The 23335-nt window shown below is 41.7% G+C and overlaps 1 protein-coding gene across 17 annotated transcripts in view; it reads right to left on the reverse strand.

Annotated features, from left to right (window-relative positions):
- Nucleotides 1–23335, reverse strand: part of SLC20A2 (solute carrier family 20 member 2) — a 58303-nt gene that overhangs the window by 21642 nt on the left and 13326 nt on the right. For 11 of the 17 annotated variants that reach the window (XR_010388799.1, XM_026116677.2, XM_064510255.1 and 8 more), the window contains 4 exons: nucleotides 11272–11825; nucleotides 5674–5814; nucleotides 4400–4485; nucleotides 1740–1836 (listed from right to left, as the gene is read on the reverse strand). Coding sequence is in view for 16 of the 17 variants with exons in the window: in XM_026116677.2 (XP_025972462.1) it covers nucleotides 1740–1836; nucleotides 4400–4485; nucleotides 5674–5814; nucleotides 11272–11560 (613 nt within the window). In the remaining variant the exon portion in view is untranslated. Of the gene's footprint in view, nucleotides 1–1739; nucleotides 1837–4399; nucleotides 4486–5673; nucleotides 5815–11271; nucleotides 11826–16822; nucleotides 16908–16987; nucleotides 17129–23335 lie in introns of those variants that run through there. The other 6 variants (XM_026116675.2, XM_026116674.2, XM_064510251.1 and 3 more) reach the window with 4 other exon arrangements.

Raw genomic sequence — 23335 nt, forward strand, 5'->3', positions numbered from 1 at the left:
CTGCTACCACGCTGTTCAGTCAGTGGCACAAATTCAACATCAGGGCTGCTAAAACAAGTTTGCAATGAGTTTATATACTAATGCATAATAAACAGTGTTGCCCACTAGGGCAAATATTTACCTGACCTTTGCTCTGACCAATAAATCTTGATGGTTAGCTTAATTTAAGCCATTATCTACTTATGATAATAGCTTAATGTACCACTTCAGAACTAAGGTTTCACTCCTGCAATGCACAACCATGCAAATAACTCGTGTCCTGATAAGTATCCCCCAGCTTCCATTGCCTCAATAGGGCTCCTTGCTCATGTCCAGGTGATCAGACCCTAAGTGAAGGGAGAACTTGGACTCTGGCCATTTGAACCTGTATACAGCTGCTGATCTGGACGCCTACCTGATTAATTCATACGTGCGAGTGAGTGTTGCCAGGACAGAGGCCCTGGAAACCAAACATGTATTTCCTGTGTATGAAAACCTGAGTCCCACCTTTTTATTCATGCACTTTACAAACTGCTAAGCTGAAACAGAAGGGACATTAAGATTCTTATTTCATTTATTTTGCCTAATGAGTCACTGCAGAGTGCCTGACCTACTTCTGCAGCACAACTAATGAGGAAACGTTGGTTATAGAGCTGATTTACTGTGAAACATTTTGGATACCTAACCAATTAGGGGTTTGACTTAAGAGAAGGGAATAGTTGATTTATATTCCCCTCAAAGTGGAAACTTCTCAAGCCTCTTATTAATTTCAGCAATGCTAGGCCATCAAGCAGAGTCTACTGAATGCATTTATCTAGTACATCTAGTACATCAGGTATTAGAGAAAATAAATTCCCATTCCAAAAAGGTCACTTTCTAAACCTGCTTTTGTAATTCAGGGGGCGTGTTCAGAAGTCTGTCTTCAATTGCCTGATCCTTCATGGATCTGGGGTAACAATCTAATCTAAAGATAGCATTTAATGACTGGACTCTTCAATAAAGCAGTTGAGAGCACTGAACATCTTTTTTCTGAACTCTCTTATTGCTATTGTGTGTTTAAACATACACTACCTAAAAATGTGGTGCCCGAAAAGGACAGGCACCATTTTTTCCTGCCGAGCTGCAATGACAGCACAGCACCCAAATGAACACCTTCGGCTTTCCCAGTTCCTTCTACATCCCATCCAAGAGAGAAGATGCATTAAATGGAGGGACAGGCTAGGGGCTTCTTGTAATTAAAGGGAAATAAAGAAATAAAATTAATTAAGAGACCCTGGGCTGGATGCCTCAAAACAGTGACTCTGTTATTTCCATGGACCTCTAGCAGCAGATGCCTGAACTCAGGAACTACCCCTCTAACTGGAGTGTGAACAGCCCAGCTTTTACCGACCGCTCTGCACTTTCCCTCTTCCTATCTGGAACACCTTTGAGAGCTCAAAGCATGCTCTGCTCTGTGAAGCCAAAGCTGACAGAGAACTACTTCCCTTTCCTCTAAAGAGGGGAAGTTTTGCAGTTTTCCTCTTCCTACCAAACAGGGCAATCAGGAGGGGGTCATAAAAGCGTTTGTCAGGATGGAAGAATGGGTGCAACTATATGATTTACTCTTCTGCCCACATTAATTCTTAGCATAGGAAATGACTGTGCAGCATTTACAGCTATCTGACAGGATGCCTGCAGACCATTATTACACAAAATGAACATGGATTCATGACTGTCCCTGGCTTCCCTTTGGTGCCTCCCACTGGAGGTGACTCACTCACCTGGCGCCCCAGTGTACATGATGGAGAACACGTTAATAGCTATAGTAGCAGCATAGAACACTGGAAGTGCACGGAGACCGTTGGGCACGGGGTCTTCCTGCATAGAAATTATGAAAAAAAAAATTATCAGGACTTTCCCATAGATTAACATAAGCATTAACGAACATTAGGAAAACGTGCTCCCAAGTCCATACTAGGCAGGTGGAGCTTTCAGGCAGACTTTGAGGAAAGGATGTTGATCTGTTTAATTATACCTGAAGCCACAGTGCTGGTCCCAGCAAGCACCAGCATGGGAACGTCCTGGGGAAGCTTGACACTGTTAATGGGAACCAGGAACACAGGTTTTATTTTTAGGACTGCTACAGACATGCTGAGTGACCTGGGGGCAAGTTTCTTTCAGTGAGCGAGTGTTTCCTTATCTGCCATGTCTCTGAGATGAGGAGTCTCTTTCTCTGTGTCACTGAGGGGTGTCTAATATGACAGGGCCCTGATAATATTTTGGGGGGCCTATGAGCATTAGTGCAACTCAGCATTTGCAAAACTGTATTCCTAACCACTCAGCTTCAGCTGAAGCATCCTGGAATTTTCCACCAGCTAACAGAAATCTCTGAAGTATTAAGTGTCTGGCTGTATTAAACATGTAACATATATACTGCAGCACAAATAAGCACAGCGGTGGAACGATTTGCAGGCTCTTGTGCATTTTACTTGCTGCGAAGCTGCTGGGGTACTGTGCAGTGAAAAGGCTAGTAGCATTGTCCCACTGCAGGCAGGCACGAGCCCTGGACACAACCCCTCAGATGTTTTGAAGCACGGTGTCCGTCAGGAGCAGGGCACATCGTTTTGTTCATCAGTGCATCACCCTGCCAGTGTGAGGTGACCAAGACCCTCCCCTATCTCCCTGGTGATGCAGATTTGAAAAATCAGCTTGGGGACGCAGACCACCGGAGCCACAGCTCCTCTTCTCTCCAGTGAGAACGCCTCAGTGCGGATCTCCGTTACAGGCAACCAAAAAGCGGCATTCCTCCAGGACGGTGGGAGCGAAAACTTCGGCCATTGGTCAGATAAAGTCCTGCTCTTCCCCAGGCAGCTGACCCGCTTGCCATGTCAAGCATGTAATATTTAACAGAAGTTAGTGTGCTGTTGTGCTTTGCTGCCTGGCAGAGCTCAGCGGCTGGCACAGAGAGCCGGCAGACGCTGCTGCCTCGTGCCCTTGGTGTTCAATAGGAGAGGCTTGCTCAGCTGACGATGCAACGGAAACACACTGTACAAATCATGGAAAAGTCTTTGTGAGGAGACTGCTTTGGCCTTTTGTTGGGCTCTGTCTGTTTGCAAAAAGCCTGGCGAAGCTAGGGGCTAGCTAATCTGGTTTTGTTTCTCGCTGCCATGAGCTATAAAAGGGAGCCGAGAGACAGCCCCCTTGTGCTATGCCCCGGTCCTGTGCCTGCAGCGCCAACAGTCACTGCTATTCACAGGCACTGGGTTCATGCACACAAGGGCATGTACCCCTCCAGCAGCACAGGAACACGCCTGCTAGAAAGCTACTCTTTATGTTATGTACACATACAACACAAGTTGCTACCTCCTTATGTTCTACATGTGTTATAATTTTGTGAATCACACAGATTGCATTCAGAACACACAATTCCTTAGCCTGAACTTTTCCTGTCTCTTGGATGCTTAAATATATGGTTTCTATATCATGTGATTTTGATCATTAATTTCCTAAGATGTTGGGTTTTGAATGCAATAGGTTGTAGAGAAGCTTTTCCTCTAGAATGACTCTCCCTTCATGCAACTTGAGTCATTTCATATTCAAAGCTGTGTCCATTTAAATTTATCATCTGCTGTTATTGCTGACATTTATTTACATCAGAAATAAAGGCTGATGCAGCTGTGGTTACCGGTGGTGTTATTTATAGCAAAAGAATTAATCCCACATCTATTTAAGTTCCCTAGAGAACTGTTACTTCAGTGTCCCTTATTTTAGGTCTTTGTCATGCACTGCAGCCCCCCCTATTTTAGCAAGTTGAACAGTACGAGAGAAATGGGAAAGGAGATAAAAAAGTCCTGGCTTCCAGGCCCTGCTGAGAGGCAAACAAACAGCCTCTGAACTGGAGCTATGGGGACTGATGTTACTTCAAGGCTGCCCCTTTTGACTATGGTCACTGAAACCCATTGATTCAGGTTTCTTGTGAACCTAGGAAATACACAGATGTCCGTCTTCTATTTTCTGATGCACTAGAGGACCAAAGCTTAAAATTTCACAACTATTACATATTCATTAAAGCATCTCCCTAGTACGGCTATTCTGTTTAAACAACAGTCAGAACTACTATCATGAGGCTAAGTCAATGCTAACAAGTTTATACTAATGAAGTTGCATTCTTGATGTATCATCTTCCAGTGAAACAGAATACACAATATTAATTAGCTTATGATGCACTTACAGAGCTGCTTCTAAGCCTGAAAAACCTGTCATGTTACTTACTCTGAATTTTTAGAATTGCTAAGAGCAAATATAGTTCCAATGGCTATTAAAAATGACTGCTCTCCTATCCAAAAATACTTTCAACTCAGTGGAAATGCCAGCACTCAGATGATAGACTAATACACAGCCTTTATCACGAGCATTCATTATAACGGTGAGATGCCTTTACCTTGTTTAAAATGAAGAATCTAATCAGCACAAAGAGTATTCCAGACATCAAGCCAGATAAAAGTGGGGAAATAAACCAGGAGGCAACTGTGTTAAAAGAGAAAGAACGTAACATGAAATAAATAGCATATTTGCATAATAGCTAAGTAACTAATGGGCAGCAAACAATATATTTTAAATGGTTCTTGCACAACTGGGATGAATGTCCCACATGTTTATTCATAACTGGCCCAGCTCAATTTCCACTGAAGCTGATAAAAGTGGAAGCAATACCAGTCACTATTAAAAATATCACTCGAAACTTTTCCAGATAATTTTACAAGTTTAATAATCACACTAATCAGGAAGATTTCTTCTAGGTTGATGTAGACTGGAACAAGAGCACCTCTATAATTTTCTAATCAGCATGACTATGAATATTGCAAGCAAGTGGAAAGTAACTGCATTTAGGGGGATGCCATGCTGCTCACAGGGTAAAAGCCTCCATTTCTGAAATGCCATAGAAGCACCAGTTGTAGTGAACAACATGCATCAGTTTTTGCAGGCAAGATTTTCAAGTGTTCCAGACTGATTTAACTTAAGTAGGTGGCAAAACTCCCACTGCCTGCAATAAAACAAGATTAGGGCAGCACTCTGGAAATCTCACCCAACATGATTTATAGTTTGTGACATGGTTAACAGATTGATACTGCCGTCATTTCAAACCTGCTACAAGCTTCATTTTACTCTCAATAGAATTAAAAAATATGCACTACTTCAACTTCTTTAAAGCTCAATTGTATTTCAGTGCCTTCTCCATCAAATCCTTTTAATCTTGGGTTCAGGCTGTGACTTGGGTTACAAGGCTTCCAAAACAAGAAGAGACCTCCTTCAGATCCCTACTTGGCTACACTGGTCTCGGCAGCGGGAGGCTGTGATTTAAACACGTGCTGTATGGCCAGTTTTTGCTTCCCTGAAACAGGTGGGTGGAGAAACATGACTGTGGGCCTTCACATGATGGCTAGCGTTGTTGAGAGCAAGGAGGAGGAGGTACGCACTGCCCCGAAAAGAATTAGAGGAGGAGGGATGTCGGCTTGCAGCATGGCCGTGACGCACAATGTGTCCTGGGGTTACTGCTGGGGAGTAAAACTCGCATATTACATACCCTCTGAATGACAGGATTGGGGTGGAAAATAACTTAAGTAGGGTGTGCTATAACCACAAAGCAAATTTCTGTGAAAGTTTTTGCAGGCTACTCCACGTACCCTCTCCCGTGTAAAAGGAAACTGCAATTACCAATCTTGACCAGCTGCATCCACTGAACTCCCTGCGTGCCGATCGCAACCAGGGAGAATCCAATTGTAGCACCTACGATGCAATGGGTTCCTGATATTGGGAGCTTCAAGAAAGACGCAATCAGCTGCCAAACAGCAGAACCTAGAAATTGAAGCAGGGGGAAAAAATATCCACTATGAACAACAACAGTAATAATAATGTCATGCAGAAAATTCTTTACCACGTACCCACATTCTTAAGGGCTGCCTACACTCTGCATGCGCAACAGAGACCGAAAGAGTGTTTTGTTCATGTTCAGTCTGTCTCTAAAAGCAGATACTAAGACAGTGTAAGAGCAGCTTTGACACTGCCTCTTATTTATGACTTTTTATGACTAACAGCACTTTGCATTGCACAGCATTAGTACAATTTTGCCCTTTTTAAAGGCTTTCAGTATTTACAGTCTCTCTGACTAAATACACAAACTGATCATACTCTGCAACAACCTTGGAAAATCTCATTTGTGAGAGTTGAACTGGAAGCCTTGGATAGAGAAAGATAAGAAAGAGTGAGTTTTCTTTTGAGTTAAAGGAAGAAAAGCAGAAATGATTAAGAGTGGGAACTGAATGGTAAATTCACAAGGGACAAACTGCGAACAAGATACTGGAAAAGTGAACAAGGAGCCACCAAAGTAGTTTGTCACTCTCAAGGTCTTAATAGCCAGGAAAGATTTCCCTTCCACTGCTCTCTGGATTGGCAGGTTGTTCAGTTCATAAGGCAGTGAATAAGCACTGTTCACAAAATTCACTAAATTTGGTCATCCACAGAAACAAGAGCTGACTTTCCTCCCTAATACAATACTCCACTTTAAAATTAGGACAGTCGAGAGACTCAAAGAAGTAAATTGGAACAAGCCACAAACTCTGCACAGAAAATAAACTCCAGCGTTTCCTGGATGATCAAAACATAGACCCATTTCAGAGGCTGACAGTCAGTTACAGCCATAATCTGATTTTTTAGCTTCCGCAGTTATTTAGACTGATGCAGGCAACTGCAAATATTATCTAGACTTATCTCCAAATGCAAGGTCCAACTGTTTTCTAGCAGATGTAGTTCCTTGAACTTAATTTGACTTTTCAGCCCAAAACTCCTTGGTCTGGGTTTTATAACCAAAACTGATTTTAAGGTCTCTAATGGCTGTAAGCCTTTTTTATATCTACTCTGCATGCTGGGCAAGTCCACTGATAAAGACCCCAAGGAAAGCATTGGATAATCCCAGACCTGTTGATGCAGAGAACGAGATGATCTGACATATCTTTTACTGCTTTTGTCATTTGCAAGAGGTAGGGAATCCGTTGGTCTGAACATCTGGATAAAAAGGAAGACTTTAACTTTTCCTAAGTACTTCAGACAACCTCTCTTCCCTGATGGTGCTTTGTCACCTAAGGGAAGCTGAAGTTCCTGTTTCTGATGGGTGGCCATTGGCCAGAGTCCTCTACAGGAAAAATGGACTGGGGAGAGCAGAGGGACTCTCGTGCTACCATTCTTTGCGGCTCATTGTGGCACTGGAGAAATTCAGAACTGCAGAAAAGGCTTGTCTTACTCATGGAGCAGCCAAAGATATCCTTGGTATAAAGGAATAAGATACCCTAACTAACCAGGGTATAGTGGCTAATGGTCTACAAAGTAAAGCCAATGCCTGGTGTCACAACAGGCATCCCAAGGAAAGGAATGTCTCCCAGAATCTGCCAGCGAGGATGGGTGGGAGGACAGAGGAGAGATGGCCCAGGAGCCTGGTGGGCCAGGAGAAGCTGGGTGAGCAGCAGCCAGAGCCCTGTGCGGAGGGGCAGGATGAGAGAAATGAAGTCCAAAAGGTCCTTTCAGGAATGGCCTTGGCTGCAGAACCAAAACTGTGACAGATCTTCCATTATTGGAATAGAAGAAAATGTTGTGATGCTGCTGCCACTTGAGCAGATTTCATTTTTTGCTATCATCCGTATTGGCCACATTGGGCCAATATATTTTGACAGATCTAACGTATCTTCTGTCATCATCATGTGAAGAATGTAAGGTATACCTATAAAAATGCTTCACAGACTGGTCTAAGCAGGATTTGTCACTTTAGACAAGCTAACGTATGATCAGATTTCCACCTTATAAATACCAAGCCGTTCAGCCTTGCCAGACTGATTTGCTGGCATCAGGTACAGCTACATTTGGAAGTCAACCAGTTTGTAAAGCTGATCTCTCCCGGGATACTATCCCAAAACAACTGGTACTCCTATCGCTACTGGAAATTCTAGATCAAACAAGGAACACCTGCTCTTTAATTTATTGGTTACTCTCCTCCCATTCTAAAATAAAAATACTTAGAGACCTTTGACATGAACTTAGAGACCAGCAAGTGGAAGTGGGGTGAAAAAGAAAACCCATGGTAACATCTTTCCAAAAAAAAAAAAAAAAAGAAAGAAAGAAAAAGAAAACAGAAAAAAAGAAAAAAAGAAAGAGATAAGTCAGCCACAGATAAATAATTACAAGTTACACATTCTAAAAAATAGGGAAAATGCATCCAAGCCACAGCTGCACTTCAAATGTGGAGAGAAAGTTGTTTTTCCTTTTTTGGGTGGGTGGGGGATGAAGCAGGGAGTATGGTGCTATTTCTTATTTAATTAACTAAATCTAGACAACGAATAGGAGAGCCAGAGAAGAAGTAGTGGAGGACTGACAGGACAATGTTTGGTCTGGAAAAGTTTAAGTAAGCACATAGGAGAACAGAAGAAAATACAAATTAAACCCGAGCAGAACTTTCTTCTGGAGCTTGCGGTGCCCAAATCCAGATGCCTTACCTAGCAACATCAATCCATAACTCCTCTTTAATGTAAAAATGCATGTTCCCAATTTTTATCTTTGCAAAAACAAGCTAGTAACCCAAAGGCTCAACAGAGCTGTCACAGAGTCTCCAATTTAGACTTTCCATGCTTTATCCTGCCACAAGCCCTTTCCTCATGGTCCCTACCTCCCAGAGAGGGTGGGCTACTGGCTGTCCTGCCCCAGCCTCCCACTGGCTGGTCTTTGCTTCTGGATGTATTTCCTGCCACCTTGCTGCTGAAAGCACTACACCCATTTTCCTGAGTGCGGATATTCTCTTTGCTGGTGGCATCTCTTAGGGCAGCTGAACAGTTGATTTCAATTCCCACCAGGTTCTCCAGAACAACCGTCATGCAATTGCAGAGCATAATGTGGCAGTTAGTGAATGCTACGGAAGTACAATTTACTCTCAAGAGCAACAGCCCATAACTTTCCAATTGTCCAACAAACAACGTTTCAATCTGTTACACATGATTACAAAATTATGTCATTCCCCACACAATCCCATTGCTCCCAGCTTCTTTTTCTCTTAGAAGAGAAGGTTGCCTTGCAAATTCTCATCTGCTGTTTGCTGCAAGCATCAAAGGATCTTCCGGCAACATCTGGCAAGAGGATACAGACAGACTTTTGGTCTCTCCCAGACTGTTGACTCATTTCAGCCTCATCAAAATTCAGAAGCTAATTCCATTCACAAAATCATGCTCCTGATGCATGAGACACCGGGGGGGGGGGGGGAGGTGGGGGGGGGGAGAAAGCTGAGCAAAAAGAGAAACAAGAAAAGAAAACACACAGGAAAGGTCAGAGAAAACAGGAAAAAAAATAGTATATGTTCAAAGAAAAGCTGGAGATGGATTTGAGAAAAACTGAATCTGCAGTTTGTTACTTGTGATTAATTCAGAGATTTAAAGTGTGGAATTTATTCTTAATGCCCTTACTGGAGGAAGGGAATGCAACCGGTCATGAAGTTCACACAGGCTTATGTAAATACACATGCAAATAAGTTGTTTTCTTTGAGCTTTCTGGCCAGTTGCCTCTGCAGGGGGGATCTGAGACTTAAAAATTTGCCCACACAGGCTCGGGATGTCATAAATAGATACAGATAAGGAAAATGAGCCTTCCTATAAAGGGGAGTTTAAGAATGTGAAGGTTGGAAGATGCAGGTCACTTACATTGCAATGGTGCATCAGCTCCCAGGCAAGTGCCTTCAGAAATTATAGAACTATCTCAGGAAGCAAAGGCTAAATAATATGTGTAGAGGCGCTAATAAACCTGGAAAAAAGTGCCATCCTACAGCAGAAGGAAGAGCCCAGAAATCTGGGGTTGACTTTGCAAGACATTGGGAAACAGAAACCGATCAGGTGCCCAAGAGTGTTTATACTCTTTGAATTTGGTACCGTCACGCAAGGACTGTTTGGGGAAGCAGCAGTGGTACCAGCAACAGTTTGGCATTGCCTGACTCCTTTTCCTCTTGCCTAGTCTTCAGACAGCTCAGTAACAGCGAATGCCAGGGCACTCCCCAAAGGGAAGCACACAAAACCCATCTAAGACCAACTGAGAAACCAGCACTGAGGGTCCATCCTGCTGCTTGCTGAGTCACAAACCTTCGCTGCATTTAAAGAACAGGAAAATAACCATGTGTGTTAGAGCTCTGTACCAATTAACCCATTCTGTTGACAGGTTCTGCCTGAAAACTGTTGGGAGACTAGTAGGACGAGGCAGAAATATGTAGGTTTAAGGGGGCAACTTTTGAGTGGTGGATTCCTCCTCTGTGCCGTCTTCTGTTTCAACAAGGGACGCTCTCACACGAGCACATTGCCATGACACACGGGCTGTGCAGGGCATCACGCCGCACTGTCACACTGCAGGAGTGGAGGTACAAGGAGCAGCCCAACTCCTCACTTGAGCTTCCTTTTCTGCAATGAAAATGTTGCCTTCTTGCTATCTCCTGCCCTTTAAAAGCATGTTTGCTAGTGATTCTTAAGGGACCTCTCCAAAAGCTCACAAAGCTTCTTGCACATAAACAAAGAATAAATACCAAGGCTTAATGTTGCTTACCTCAGAATATGCTATTTGTTCTAAATGGAGACTGATTTAACTGCAGACAAAAGCTCACAGACTAGACCCTACGGTACACAGAACTATTGTCAGTTTGGGTCAGAAAAATTAAAAATATCTTAAATCTGTGACCATCTATCTTTACTTCTCCTTTTAATTTTGTCATGGGTCAGGATTAAGTGTATGATTAATTTTAATCACTCAGCCAAACAATCAGTTTAAGCAAATATGTTTGGATTTCCTGTAATTTTTTAAAACAATTTAGGTAATTCCTTTCAGCAAGCATTCATTGCAAACTGCTATTTCTTTAGGTTCTTCTGTACTGTCATAAATGATATGCTTATATATTTTCCATTTACCATAATGAAAATCTCCCAAATCATGTATTCAGCATCCTAGAAATACACATATACATACATACATGCATATATATATATATATATATATATGTATGAGCTATCTACTTAAACATTTGTTTTCTTCTTTTACTTAAGTGATTGAATTGTTGAAAAAAGTAAATGATTAGAATACAAGCAGTTAAAAAATACAGGAGACTCAAAAAAGGAATACAGGCCTCCTGTAGTCACACAAAACCAGATGTGCAAATCCAGAAGATGGGAAGGCTTAAACCCAATTGGGTTGACAGGATGACAAACACACGATTTACATTATCTGGAAAAGGAAAGCGTTACTTACCAACCATTGCACTAACTTCTCCTGCCATCAGTAGTGGCACGGTGTTGTTGTAAAGGTTAACATCAATTATACCTTTACGGATCGTTTCTCCTACTTTTGCTCCCAGTAATACTGAGCCAGTGGTTTCAAAAACTGAAGCCAAAATGCAAGCTTGGCGTAAAGTAACAACACCAGAGCCCACAGCAGTCCCAAACGAATTGGCAACGTCATTTGCACCAACTGAAAATGCTAAAATAAAAGCAATGATAAAACCCACAATGACCATCCACAGGTACTCATCCATTGCCATCTTTCCCCAAAGCGTAGGTTAAGAGTTTCCTCTTTGCAAATAGTTAATAGTCAAGGCTGGAGGGCACCGTAACGGATTTGGAAAGCAGATTTCTTGTAAACAATGAGTTCTCTCTGGAAAGTGCTGGGTAGTGTTAGAATGTGAAGAAACTGCTAACTGCTGATTTTCAAACTACTATAAATACTGTTCATTTGGCTGCGTTCGGTCAGCAGTGAAACACATTCCATATTTTGCTCCCAAACTGGTACAACTGTGGTGTCCTGTCCTGCAACAGAAAAAGAGAAAATAAAAAAGGGGGAATACTCAGCGGAACCTGCAACAAAGTGTGTTTTCAGAAGCAAACAGATGATTTAAATCCACTAATGGGAGCCTACTTTGGCATGTGACTGGTCTAATCATAAAGCAATTCAGAAAAGATTAAAATTAGGTCACCTCCGAAGCAATGTGTTTCTTGCAACGGCAGTAGCTGAGAAAACGCATTGATCATTTTGAAAGGACTTGGAAACGTTGGGATTTTGTTGGTGCTGAATTTACCAAGCAGTGTGATTATATTGTGCTATCATACCACATGCAGTAGAAATACACTTGTCTTACAGCCTTTCAATCACTGAAACAGGACAATAATCACAATATTCCCATGTATCCCTACACATTATACAAGTCTAGAAAAAAAGTTTGACTAAAAAGTTAACAGTTCTTTGCTCCTTCCCACAGATAGTTACCAATTACTACCAGGCTATACTCAAACCATGTATGTTGTATGTATTTTTCAGTACTTCTTCAGATGGTTTCAGTTTTCTGCTATCCTTTTGAACTATGCTTTAATTAGTTGTTAATTAAATTTGAAAGATGAGTGAGATCTTTCAAACTAAAAATGTACAAAGAGAAATGGATTTTAAAAAAGTAAATGCTTCACCATCCAAGACTTTATATTCTGATCTTTATGTCAACAAGAGCCAGTAAGTATATTTATATAAGCCAAATAAAAACCCACACTTACACTATGCTGTCACCTAGCTCCCCTTTATTGCTATGAAACAGAGGCAGTTAGAAACCAGACAAACCCATTTTTAAGAGCTGTCTAGGGAATGGCAGATGCAAACCCCCTAGCCTGGCTCCTGCTCTCTCTTGCATGCTTTCCCCACAATCCGGCACAATACCCCCAGCAAGCAAAATTTCAAGTCCGTGCTTAATTTCTTTCCATGACCCCAATGCAACACAGGTCTGAAGCAGCAAGGAGAAAACCTGAAGGAAGGTTCCATGTAGAGGATGTCCAAAAACTCAGAAATAAGAGACTTGTTTGGCTCTGAAGGAAGGCAAAACTTATGGAGTGTAACTGGGAGGCACTAAGTCACGCCAGCACTTGTCCCATACCCCTGGGAGCCTTTCTCAGTAATTCTTGCTCAGTGCTTGGTGTGAGTCTTGTTATGTATAACACTTACTTGTAACCACAGATGGAAAACATGATTACCCAAGATAAGGTAGTTAGGAAGTGATTATTTGAGCATTTTGGGCTGTAAGACATAGGCCTCATGTCTTCAAGCCACTGGGAAGTATTTTATAGTCAAATAAGACAGCGCATGCATTGACTCACTGCTATGTGAGTCTGGCTCCGCATATAATATGAGTGTGAAAGGGGCTTAGACAGCATGGGAAAAAGAGAAACATTTTTCCTTACTCTGTTTTCTGTATTTGTTTTAAAATTTCTCTGATATATTTCAGTTTTTTGGTAGTAGATGAAGTGCTGGACTAGGACCATTCATTAATCCTGGAGATTCATGATTAAATCCTTAAACCTGCATGGATTAACACAGTGACTTGACCAAGTTAGTGTCTGTGCCTCAGTTTCTTCTCCAGAAAAAGGAGAAATTTCTCCATGTACCTTTGTGACACCTGTATGAATTTAATGTCATGAATGTATCGATCTGACCATCAACTTGACTGAAATCCACCGGTGAGTCTAATAGGCATTAGATACCACACACGTGTGCACAAGCATTACATGAGACTCAGTTCCTTCAGACCACCAGATAAACGCAAATCCTCATTCCCAACACAGGGATCTGTCTTTTTTCCCCCTAGCGACCAACCGAGCAACCTACTGCAGGGACGTGACTTCTCGCGTCAGGAGAAGCACAGGGCCTGGGACATTCCCTGCTACAACCGAGTTCATGGGACAAAACTGGTCAGATCTGCTCCTCAAGCCACCGTCAGTTCCTACAGCTTCCAAAATAAACTCTGAAGTCACAAGGTTGCCCTTATTAGCTTCCCTGGGGACAACAGCTCCCAATGGTCCCGAAGAAATTAAAACTTAAAGTGTGCATGTGGTGGGGCACAGGGAGCTCCTGAAACTCCTCGTGAAGGCCAAAGGGCCTCCCAAAATTTCTTGGTGGGCTCTGAGAGCTACATAACCTGCCTCACAGAAATGGCATAGGAGGCCTTGGGAGAAAAGGATGTCTTAAGTAAGAAGTAACCATTCCTGTCATTTTACGCGAGGTCACAGTTGAAAATAAATAGATCTTCCTCCAAAACTTGGGAGACTCGACTTGACATCCTTTGCATTTTTAAATGTGACATAACACAACAACAAAGCCCTGCTTTAATCAGATCAACATCAAAATGAAAAGAGGAAAGGGAATAAACACACATTTAAAAATGAACACGCAGGCAGCATTTGAATCACCAGGTGAGTAGTAACTTAAAACTAGGTTACTACTTTCACCTTCATTAACTGTAAAAGATGCTAAATGTTTAAAAAAAAAGGAAACAAAACAGAAAATAAAAAGGTTCCATCTGCTCTGCTGTGAAAGTTCTCAGAAATGCAAAATATTTCTGCAAACTAGGCCAATGACTAAATACAGACTAAATCTTGCAGCATGCTTCTTTCTAGAGACCAAAATATAGCTGGCATGCTCAGGCATGCTGAGTTATGCCCCTCATCACCTAATCTAACCCAAGAGCCTGTGGTATTTTGTGTTGTTATCGGGACGACAAAGAAACTGGAAAAAACGCCATGCAGCAGGGAAGGCTGGATCTGGGGCTTTCTGCATGACAGCTGAAAGCTGTTCCCCTGTTTCCTCTCCTGGGCTACATTACATTTCACCAATATGTCTCTCTGAATGCCAAATGCAATTAAACCTGACCTTCTAGACTCTAGGAAATCCTCTTATTTACCTGTGGGGCCACGATCATCTCTCTGCCAAAGCCTCCTCAGTTGGTTGCATTATGCTGCTGCAGCAGAGCCTCCATGGCAAAAATCCCCTGATTTTTGGAAACACTAAGCATGGCCCCATGCCCCACTGGCAGATGAGCTAGACACCCCCCTCTGTGTTTATTTTGTTTCTAGCTAGGCATTTTATTAGAAATCTGTAAACATGAAACGCTAGTTCCTTCCTAAGGGAGAGATTAAAACAAAACCGAGGTAAAGAAGCACCTTGATTCATTCAGAATGACCAGTGAATCTGCAGGAAAGAGTCAGGAAGTGGTAACCACAAGATCATTTTAGGACATGCTTATACATGGAGATTTACTAAGATAGCTATTCTGGAAACTATTCTCAGTACATTTCTAAATGTAGACAAGATTTTAGTGAAGAAACAGCATGAAATTTGAAAAATAGTTGCCAGTTATTATTTTTGAGGGTGAGCAAATTGCTGTTAAAAGAACACAAAAACATCTAACAACTGGGACGAAGGGTTAAGGAAAATTTTGCTCAGGACTAAGTCCAAAGTCTAAGGAAGCAATCAGAGTACATTACCAACCCATAATCCAACTGTGTGACATAAAGGAAACAAACAGACCCAACAAATGTCATTTAATTGTCTCTTGCTGAAAATTAGGAAAGAATCTACTGCATTAACACGAAACATCAAAAATTCATATAAATCATATCCTCTGCAACTCCTGTGCTCTCAGAGGCTGACTGACACTGCAGTCTAAAACTTTAACCTTCAATCAACAGTACAGAGATTCAGAGAAGTCCCATTTTAAGTGTTTTTTTGTTGTTGCCTGAGTATGAGCAAAAATCAAAAGACAGCAGCTAATGTAGCATTTCTAAAGACAACTATTACAAACAGTGCACTTCACATTATGACAAGACATACGGGAGAGGACGACTTCATTTCCCTTGCCATGTTCAAAACAGCAGGTGTTTCATTATAGGCAGTTGCATTTAATCTGTACTGACAGGCAAGTTCACTTCTAGTTACCGGTGCCTGAAAAGCCTGTCTGAAACATTCACCATCCTGCAACTTCTTGTAGGTTATTCCATACCTCTGAAATTTTTGTATGCTGTTCTTTATGTAAAACCAACTTGTCAGGCTTCCCACCTACATGGATAGATGCAGCGATCTTACAAACTCATGGCAGAAACTGCACTTCATTCCAGGGGTATTAAATACAGCGCTGCACAGAAATCAAATCTGATTAATAACCAAAGCTACTAACATAGCTCACATGAACAGTTCTTATCTTTTCTTGTTCCTGCTCAGGCCCTAACGCTCACAAATTATCTACTTACGCTACTAATATAACATTTGTGATAGGAAAGGTGGGGTAATTCCAGTGGTTCAAGACCAAGAACATCCCTATATGGCTCTAAATTACATGCACAGTACTTGTCACAAGGCCAAGCATGATGCAAGTTTAATGCTCCAGGACACAAAAAGCGCCTTCAACTTATTTCAAAAAATCAACTACAGCATACACAGAAACAGTTTATGCATCAATCAGTTCCTATTTTGATATAACATGCTTTACACTACTACTCGATATGGAAACAACCCTGAAGTTCATGGCTTTCCAAGGACTCTGATCAGGTTTAACATGGCAGAGAGGGACCGTCACATTCAGCTCCCAAAACTTCCAGAGGATGCTTTCTTTTCTTAGTTCCTACCAACATCTGCTCCCACCACTGAAAGGGCAAAAATACCTATGAAACATGCAGCACGAGATTTTGTTGCTGAAAAGGCTCACTAAAAATACAGGCAGCAGTCATATTTAGGCAGCAATTTTACAAACCAGTAAAGTTACGATAGGGAAAATATCAACAAGTCCTTGTTGTTCATTTGCTGTTAAGTATCTTTTCCTCTAACTAAACTATAATCTTCAGTGACTGAACAAAGTGTTTCTAGTAAGCAAATGGTTTTTATGTTTTGACACTGTACATTTTTAAGATTCATTCCGGGAAAACAAGCAAGCACTTATGGATATCAAAAACATTTTTCCAAAAGCAAACCACACACAGAAATCTTGAAAACTCACCCAGTATTTAAAAGTTGTTTCAAGAGAAAAAAGAGCAAAGCTCTTCCAGCGTCTTGCCTTGCTGATTGTGAACACAGGCTGCAGTCTAAAATAGATATCCTATCATTCAGCACAATCACATCTGAACACACAAACTTCCACATGGAAAAAACGTCTATAACTTACACAAGCAGTCCTGGGACAAAACTCCCTCCTGCACAGGACGGCACGCGAGACACCACTGAGAAGCATCAGTGCGAGTCCAGTCTTATTCAGTAGGTGAAAATCTGCCTCCTCTTAAGCCAGGAATTCTGCCGGGGGTGGGCACTGATAAAACACAACACTGCGTCATGGGGGCACTACCGAGACAAACCAATCCAATGAAGCTCATATTAAAAGCAACAAACAGCCTCTTTCTTTCCCAAGCATAGGCATAGACAGGGAAGGCAATTTCACATTTTGCAACAACAATCACCGCTGGTGGTGCAGGTAATCTTTGCAAAGTCACAAGCCTTCTGTCCGCAAGCACACTAAATGCACGCTTAATTCACACGATTAAAGTGTACATAACGGTAGGGTATGTACATGCAGTTCAGGAAAGATGTTGCATGCTCGTCACTTTATCCGTGTCAGTAGAGGTCTCACAGGCTACACAGACTGCATGAAGTGAAAGATGTGGCTGAGTTTTGACTGGATCGATGCCTAAGCAAGCAACTTTGCTTACAAAAGTTCACCCTAAATTACCCAATCAAAATTCCTTAAACCGCTTTCCTTTAAGTGGGAAACATTTTTGAATGTATGTCAAGGCAAAAAAAAAAGACGTTTGCCTAAAAGCACCTGGCTTAGCTGTATAAAAAAATACTTGCTTTAATCCTATATAATATAATTAAACTATTTTATTCAGCAAAAAGTGTATTGTTTAAAACAAAAGTGTATTGTTATGGTTTAAAAATAGGATACAGACAAATTTATTTGAACTGGTTTCCAGTTTATAAATAAAAGATGTTTTTAATTTAACATTTTCACTAAAACCATATGGTTTTAGTCCATTCTTAGTCACTCAAATCTGTGGCATCGTGTTCAAACATTGCAAACAAATCAGTAAATTTGCTGTGTCCTCAACATTTGAGAAAAATCAAATCATTCATTTAAATGTGGAAACGCAGACTTGGAAACATAATTTTACCTCATCTAATTTTTAAAGTTTGAATAAAGTGTATTTCCTAACAATGAGATAAAAGATTTCTAAACTGGTTAAATTCAGCTGCAGATGACATTCACGGATAATTTGGTAAATCTGAAAAATGGTTTATGTTTCTGAAGAAAACTCACATGGGTTAGATTACATCATCATCTACAAAGAATCGGAGCAAAACTCCTGTTAAAAATCAGCAATGAAGAAACCACATGAAAAATCTCAATTAAAAAAAAGATGATAAATGGCAGGTCATGATACTTTATAAGCAATAGTGGCTCTTTATTTATGGTTAACACCCAACCGCTGTTAAGCTCACATGATAGCTGGGTAACTTTGAGAAAAGTCTGGTTTAAGTCTGGTTGCAGAGTGAAGACTTTAGCTCTGCCATAGCTGGCAAACAGGTTTACAAGTTGTAGAAAAGTGAGAAGGTTAGTGTTTTCATACTGTTTTTCTCTTATTTACAAAACAACATGTTTTAATAATAAGGTTATGAACCTTTTCCTGCAGACTGAGACACATCCTAATGCTATTCTTTAAAAGCAGTATCAATGGATTCAAATGCGACCAATCATAACCGTAAACATTAAGTCAGCTCGTATTTATAGGCCTGGATACCAAGGTTTTAAGGAAGTGAATAAACAAACACCGAAACTTTCTTGGAACACTGCTTTAACTTTATAAAGTCAAAAATCAAATACAAAATATTATTTCATTTTCCGTTTATAGCTGACAAGTTGTTGATGTCTAGTGTGGTAATGCTCTGGCATGGCCGGGTCCGAATAAACCCCAAACCCACCCTCATTCTCTTGAAACTCCACTACGAGCATGCAGATGCAAACAAAAAGACTTCTAAAGGATAAATCTTTGCTCTGTTATTTAGAGGATATCTACATTGATTTCAAAAGCTAGAACTTTCCAGCCCAATCTATGGGAATCATCTGGGGCCTGAGAGAGCAACCAAGTTGAACTATTTAGGTGCCACTTCCCACGAGCTAGCCTGACCATAGCGGTGGTTTCTTGTTGATCTAAACTTCAGAGCTTTGTCTACATATCAAGCAAAGGATATAATAAACGGCACAGAAGAAAGAAATATCTTTAAAGCTTTGGTTCTGCTAAGTCAGCATTGTGGGCCTTAATCTCAGGAAAATTCAACCCAAGATAGGTTGACCATTTAAAAAGTTACAATTTAGGGTACCACTAAAGAAACAGGCAAACGAAAATTTATACAACCACAAAATAAACTATGAGGATTGGCTTTTGGCAATGGAAGTAGCAGTGTAGTTCCCATCAAAATAAATATTTGTAGCAATGATGAATATTATGTATTACAATCTCTATCAGATTTTTTTTTTCCAGTTGGAATTTAGTCTGGCAAGTCCACAGCTGAGAGATCTATCTGAGACTCAGCAAACCCATGGTAGGCAGATTTATATTCTGGTTTAAATAATGTAATAGGACAAGCTGATTTAAATAATCAGTATTTAAAAACTTGTTTTGCGTTTCTGCATCAGTTATTTGCTGAAAGATAAACAGGTTCTCATTTATCAATAGCCCCTAAAACAATGTTAATTTGCACCTTAATGCAACTTTTATATCAAAATGTTGTAACCTTTTCTTTGCCATTCAGATGGGAAGGCTACATTTTATTCATACTTAAGCAGTTACATGTATTCTAAAATACATACTAAACACATCTCCTCTCAGTCTACAATCCAAGAAAAGAAAATCAATGACTATGAAGGAGATCTGAACATGGGTGGAAGATGACTGCACACCTACCACATATCTCAAAGAATTCCAGTTTTTGTAATGACCTTCTTTCTGTCTTTCACTGATGGTCCCCATGACCATCTCTATAGTGGGGGACTTAAAGCAGGACACTACACTCTCACTAGTACCTGGAAATCAGCCTTGAAGTCCTCTAGACTAATGGAGATTTAACACAGCTCTACTGAACGCAGCATCATTTCTGGGCGCTTCAGTAATTCTATTGTGTCTGATGACTACGAATAAAACTCTGTTCTGCAGATACCAGAAATGGAGGCATTTCTGAGTGAAGCTACACATACAGTTTGAGCCTGGAAAGAGCCTGCTCTGATCAACGAAAGCACATCTGCTTTTGCGTATTGGTAGCAAGCTCTAACACATTCTGTTATCTACAGGGGTAATCTCTGAATAGAAAGAGATGTATCCATGGGTTTCACTGCAGTGAAAACAATCCCAGGGACTGTCTGGAAAGTCTAATATTGTAGACCTAAAGGAAAAAAACATTTAGGGATGGACTGACTCCTCTGCTTTGGGGAAGCAAAAGTTTTTGATATGCTTTCTTGACAGCTCTGAACTTTGTCACATCGGTATGCAGACCTCTTTTTCCAGCAAAGCCTCTGGGCTCTTGAAGAGGACATCCCATCCCATCTCATCCCAAGATACATCCCTTACCCATGGTCTGGATGAAGCAGGACGAGTGAATTGCTGGGCTTGCACAAACATGCCATATCATACAGGGTGACTCTGCATGAACTCACGCTCTTCTCTTGAGTGAGCAAGGCCTGGGAATAAAGCAAGATTTTGGCCAATGCTGAATCAACCGCTGGCCCAGTTAAATCCAGGAAATGGACCTGTATCACCTGTAACTTTGGCTGATTCACCATTGAGCCTAAGCGAACTTACCACCTCCCTCCCAAACAAAAGGAAATGGATGAACTGCTGCTCTGACACTCGCTTAATCAACTGTTTCCCCATTTCTGAAGTAAGCAATCAACATGGTCAAAATATTTCTAAAGACCCTGGCTCCTGCTGACAACTCAAATAGCATTCTTCTGAATTGGTGGTGGTTCTATGCTGACTATACACAGAACACAAAAAACTTCCTATGAAACATGCTAATGGCATTTGGAAAATAAGTGTTTTGCAAATTCAGAGGCTTATGCAAAGATCTCTTTGGTCAAAAGCCAGAATGATTTTGCCAAAAGTCAACAACATGAATTCTCAGATAATGGAAATCAGACACCTCAAGCCTCAAATTGCTTGCCATTTTCAGTTCATTTTGGGTTTCAGAAAATAACTGTTGTGAAGTCTTTTCCCCTTGAGATAGAAGGGAGCCAGTTCTTTGGCTCCCCAGAGTCCAAGGACTCTCTCTTAAAAGGGAGCTGGAGTGAGACTAGTTATCTGTCAGTAGCATGTCAAACCATACTGGCTGGCTTTCACCAGTCTCCAAAATGTGTGTCTAATATGAGAGAACATGAAGCACTGCTGAAATGAGGTAGATCAATGCCAAAAGGAGGCAAAGACTAGTGAAATACCAAAGCGAGGAGGAATAATGACTCTCAGAGGTGCTGGCTGGGGTTACAAGAGTAAGCAGATCAGGCCAATGTATTGTGGCAGCACGAATTGTGCCTTTATCTGTGTGCACTGCAGTAATACTGCAGTAAAGGTGGAAACAGCAATGGAGCCATTGAAAGCTGTGGCTTTGGCTTCATTTCATAGGAATAGGAGCTGCCCTCAGAATCTTAAATAGGTGATCATATAGGCATATAATTTCTGGAGACAAGTCCAAACCACAAATGGGACTTCAGTCAGAAGAGTAAGACAGCTTCCTCCTCCAGTTGTCCAGCAGAGGTTGACCATATAAAGAATTGCACCTGCCAATTAAAAGGTCTTTTCCCCTCAAAGCTCAAAAGCTGCTGATCTCTGTTCTGAGTCCATTTAGCAGTCCATATTTACCTCCTGTAGCTGTCGCTACTAAAGACAGGGGGAGGCTGACAGTTAAGCTAAAAACCTGATGTTCCACCTCTGATGCAGAGCTAATACAACAGCTGCTCCACCATTGGCTGACAGTCCTGCCGGAGCAAACAGGTGGCTGATAGACTTGTCACGCTGGCTAGGAATTAAATCATTGCCACTGGATCATGCCAGGGAATGTCCAAGGGGCTGACACTTGGCTCAGCAAACACCTCCAAGAGGACTTAAGGTCATGCAGCCCTGTGAAGCAGGTCAAGAAAAGCCGGGCTTTACCCTCCACGAAGCGAAATATCACTCTCCACTTCACAACACTTCTCTTGTGCTATAATTAGCACTGAAAACCTTAGGAAAAGCAGACCTACAAACCAGGTCATGGATCTTATCAAGAGCTCTCTCCCTCAGATGAGCTAGCACAGAGGCGGCTACATGTTTTACCCCGGCTTTTGCTAGACTGGGAGTGAACCCTGGTAATGTAAGTATTTGAGCTTCATAGGTCCAGTGTCCATGTTTGGAGGGAAACACATATGGCATTTGTGACAGTACAGGCAGGATACTGAGACACACACCGCCTCCTGTGAGCTGATCAGTGAACTCATCTGTGGTAAGAGCTAGAGCAGCTGCAGTTTCTCTGCTTGCTGACACAGAGGCTGTAAGGAGAAGAGAAACCTTTGGAAGAGAAGTTTATTGAGGTAGCAAAAGATGGTATTTCTTTGAGCATGCAACACCAGCAAACAGCTTCAGCAGCCAGTACACCTCATCCTCTTGAAAAGGTGTTTATAGCTAGGCTGGGCTGGTGATAGTGATGCATGACAGCACCCCAATGGTTGCCCAGAGGAAGACGGATCGTGTGGATGCTGATGCGAAGTCCAGGAATAGCAAAGGGGATTCCATGAGGAAGCCTCCCTCTTCCCCTGCCCTTCGGAGGGAGAGTCAAAATCAGAGCTAGCAGCATGAAGACTGCTGAAAGGGAGGGCATAGCCATGCCCATTAAGACTCAGTAGATACCAGCAAGTTTTGCCTGATGCGGGCAGGGCCCTAGACTCCAGCTTCGGCAACCTGATGGTCCTTGAGTTGATCTCTGACCCTGGTATTGATGATGTGGGTCCAGCCCAGTAGCCCTGAAAAGGAGCTAAGAGATGCTAAGCTCACTGCAGCTTGAAGGGGCCTCGAAATGACACCAGAAGCTGCCCTAGAGATGATGTGGAGACTCAGGATGTCTTCACTGGCATCCAAAATGCTGCGGCCCACAGGAAACGCTGTGGTCAGCTCAGGCGTGCAGGCTGGAGGCAGGCTGTCCAGTTCTGACACATGCCAGTGTGTCCACATGTCAGTGGGTGTGGGCACCTGGAGTCGAGGGTGGCTGAATTCTCTGTAGGTAGATGTCCTGGAATTGGATTGCTCTAGACCTATATTTTTCCCTTGCAGAAAATGACCTGCATAACAAGGGAACACGTGCCTCAGCACAGCACTGTAGGTATTCAAGTTGCAAATCTGACAGCAAGGCGTGCCCTCGAACAAAGTGCTAAAATGGAAACTTTGCCATGGAAACTTTGTCCATGGCTTTCAGCATGGACACAGACTTCTCACCTCTATAC

This window comes from Dromaius novaehollandiae, chromosome 4 (assembly GCF_036370855.1).
Source record: "Dromaius novaehollandiae isolate bDroNov1 chromosome 4, bDroNov1.hap1, whole genome shotgun sequence".
Taxonomy (NCBI): Eukaryota; Metazoa; Chordata; class Aves; order Casuariiformes; family Dromaiidae; genus Dromaius; species Dromaius novaehollandiae.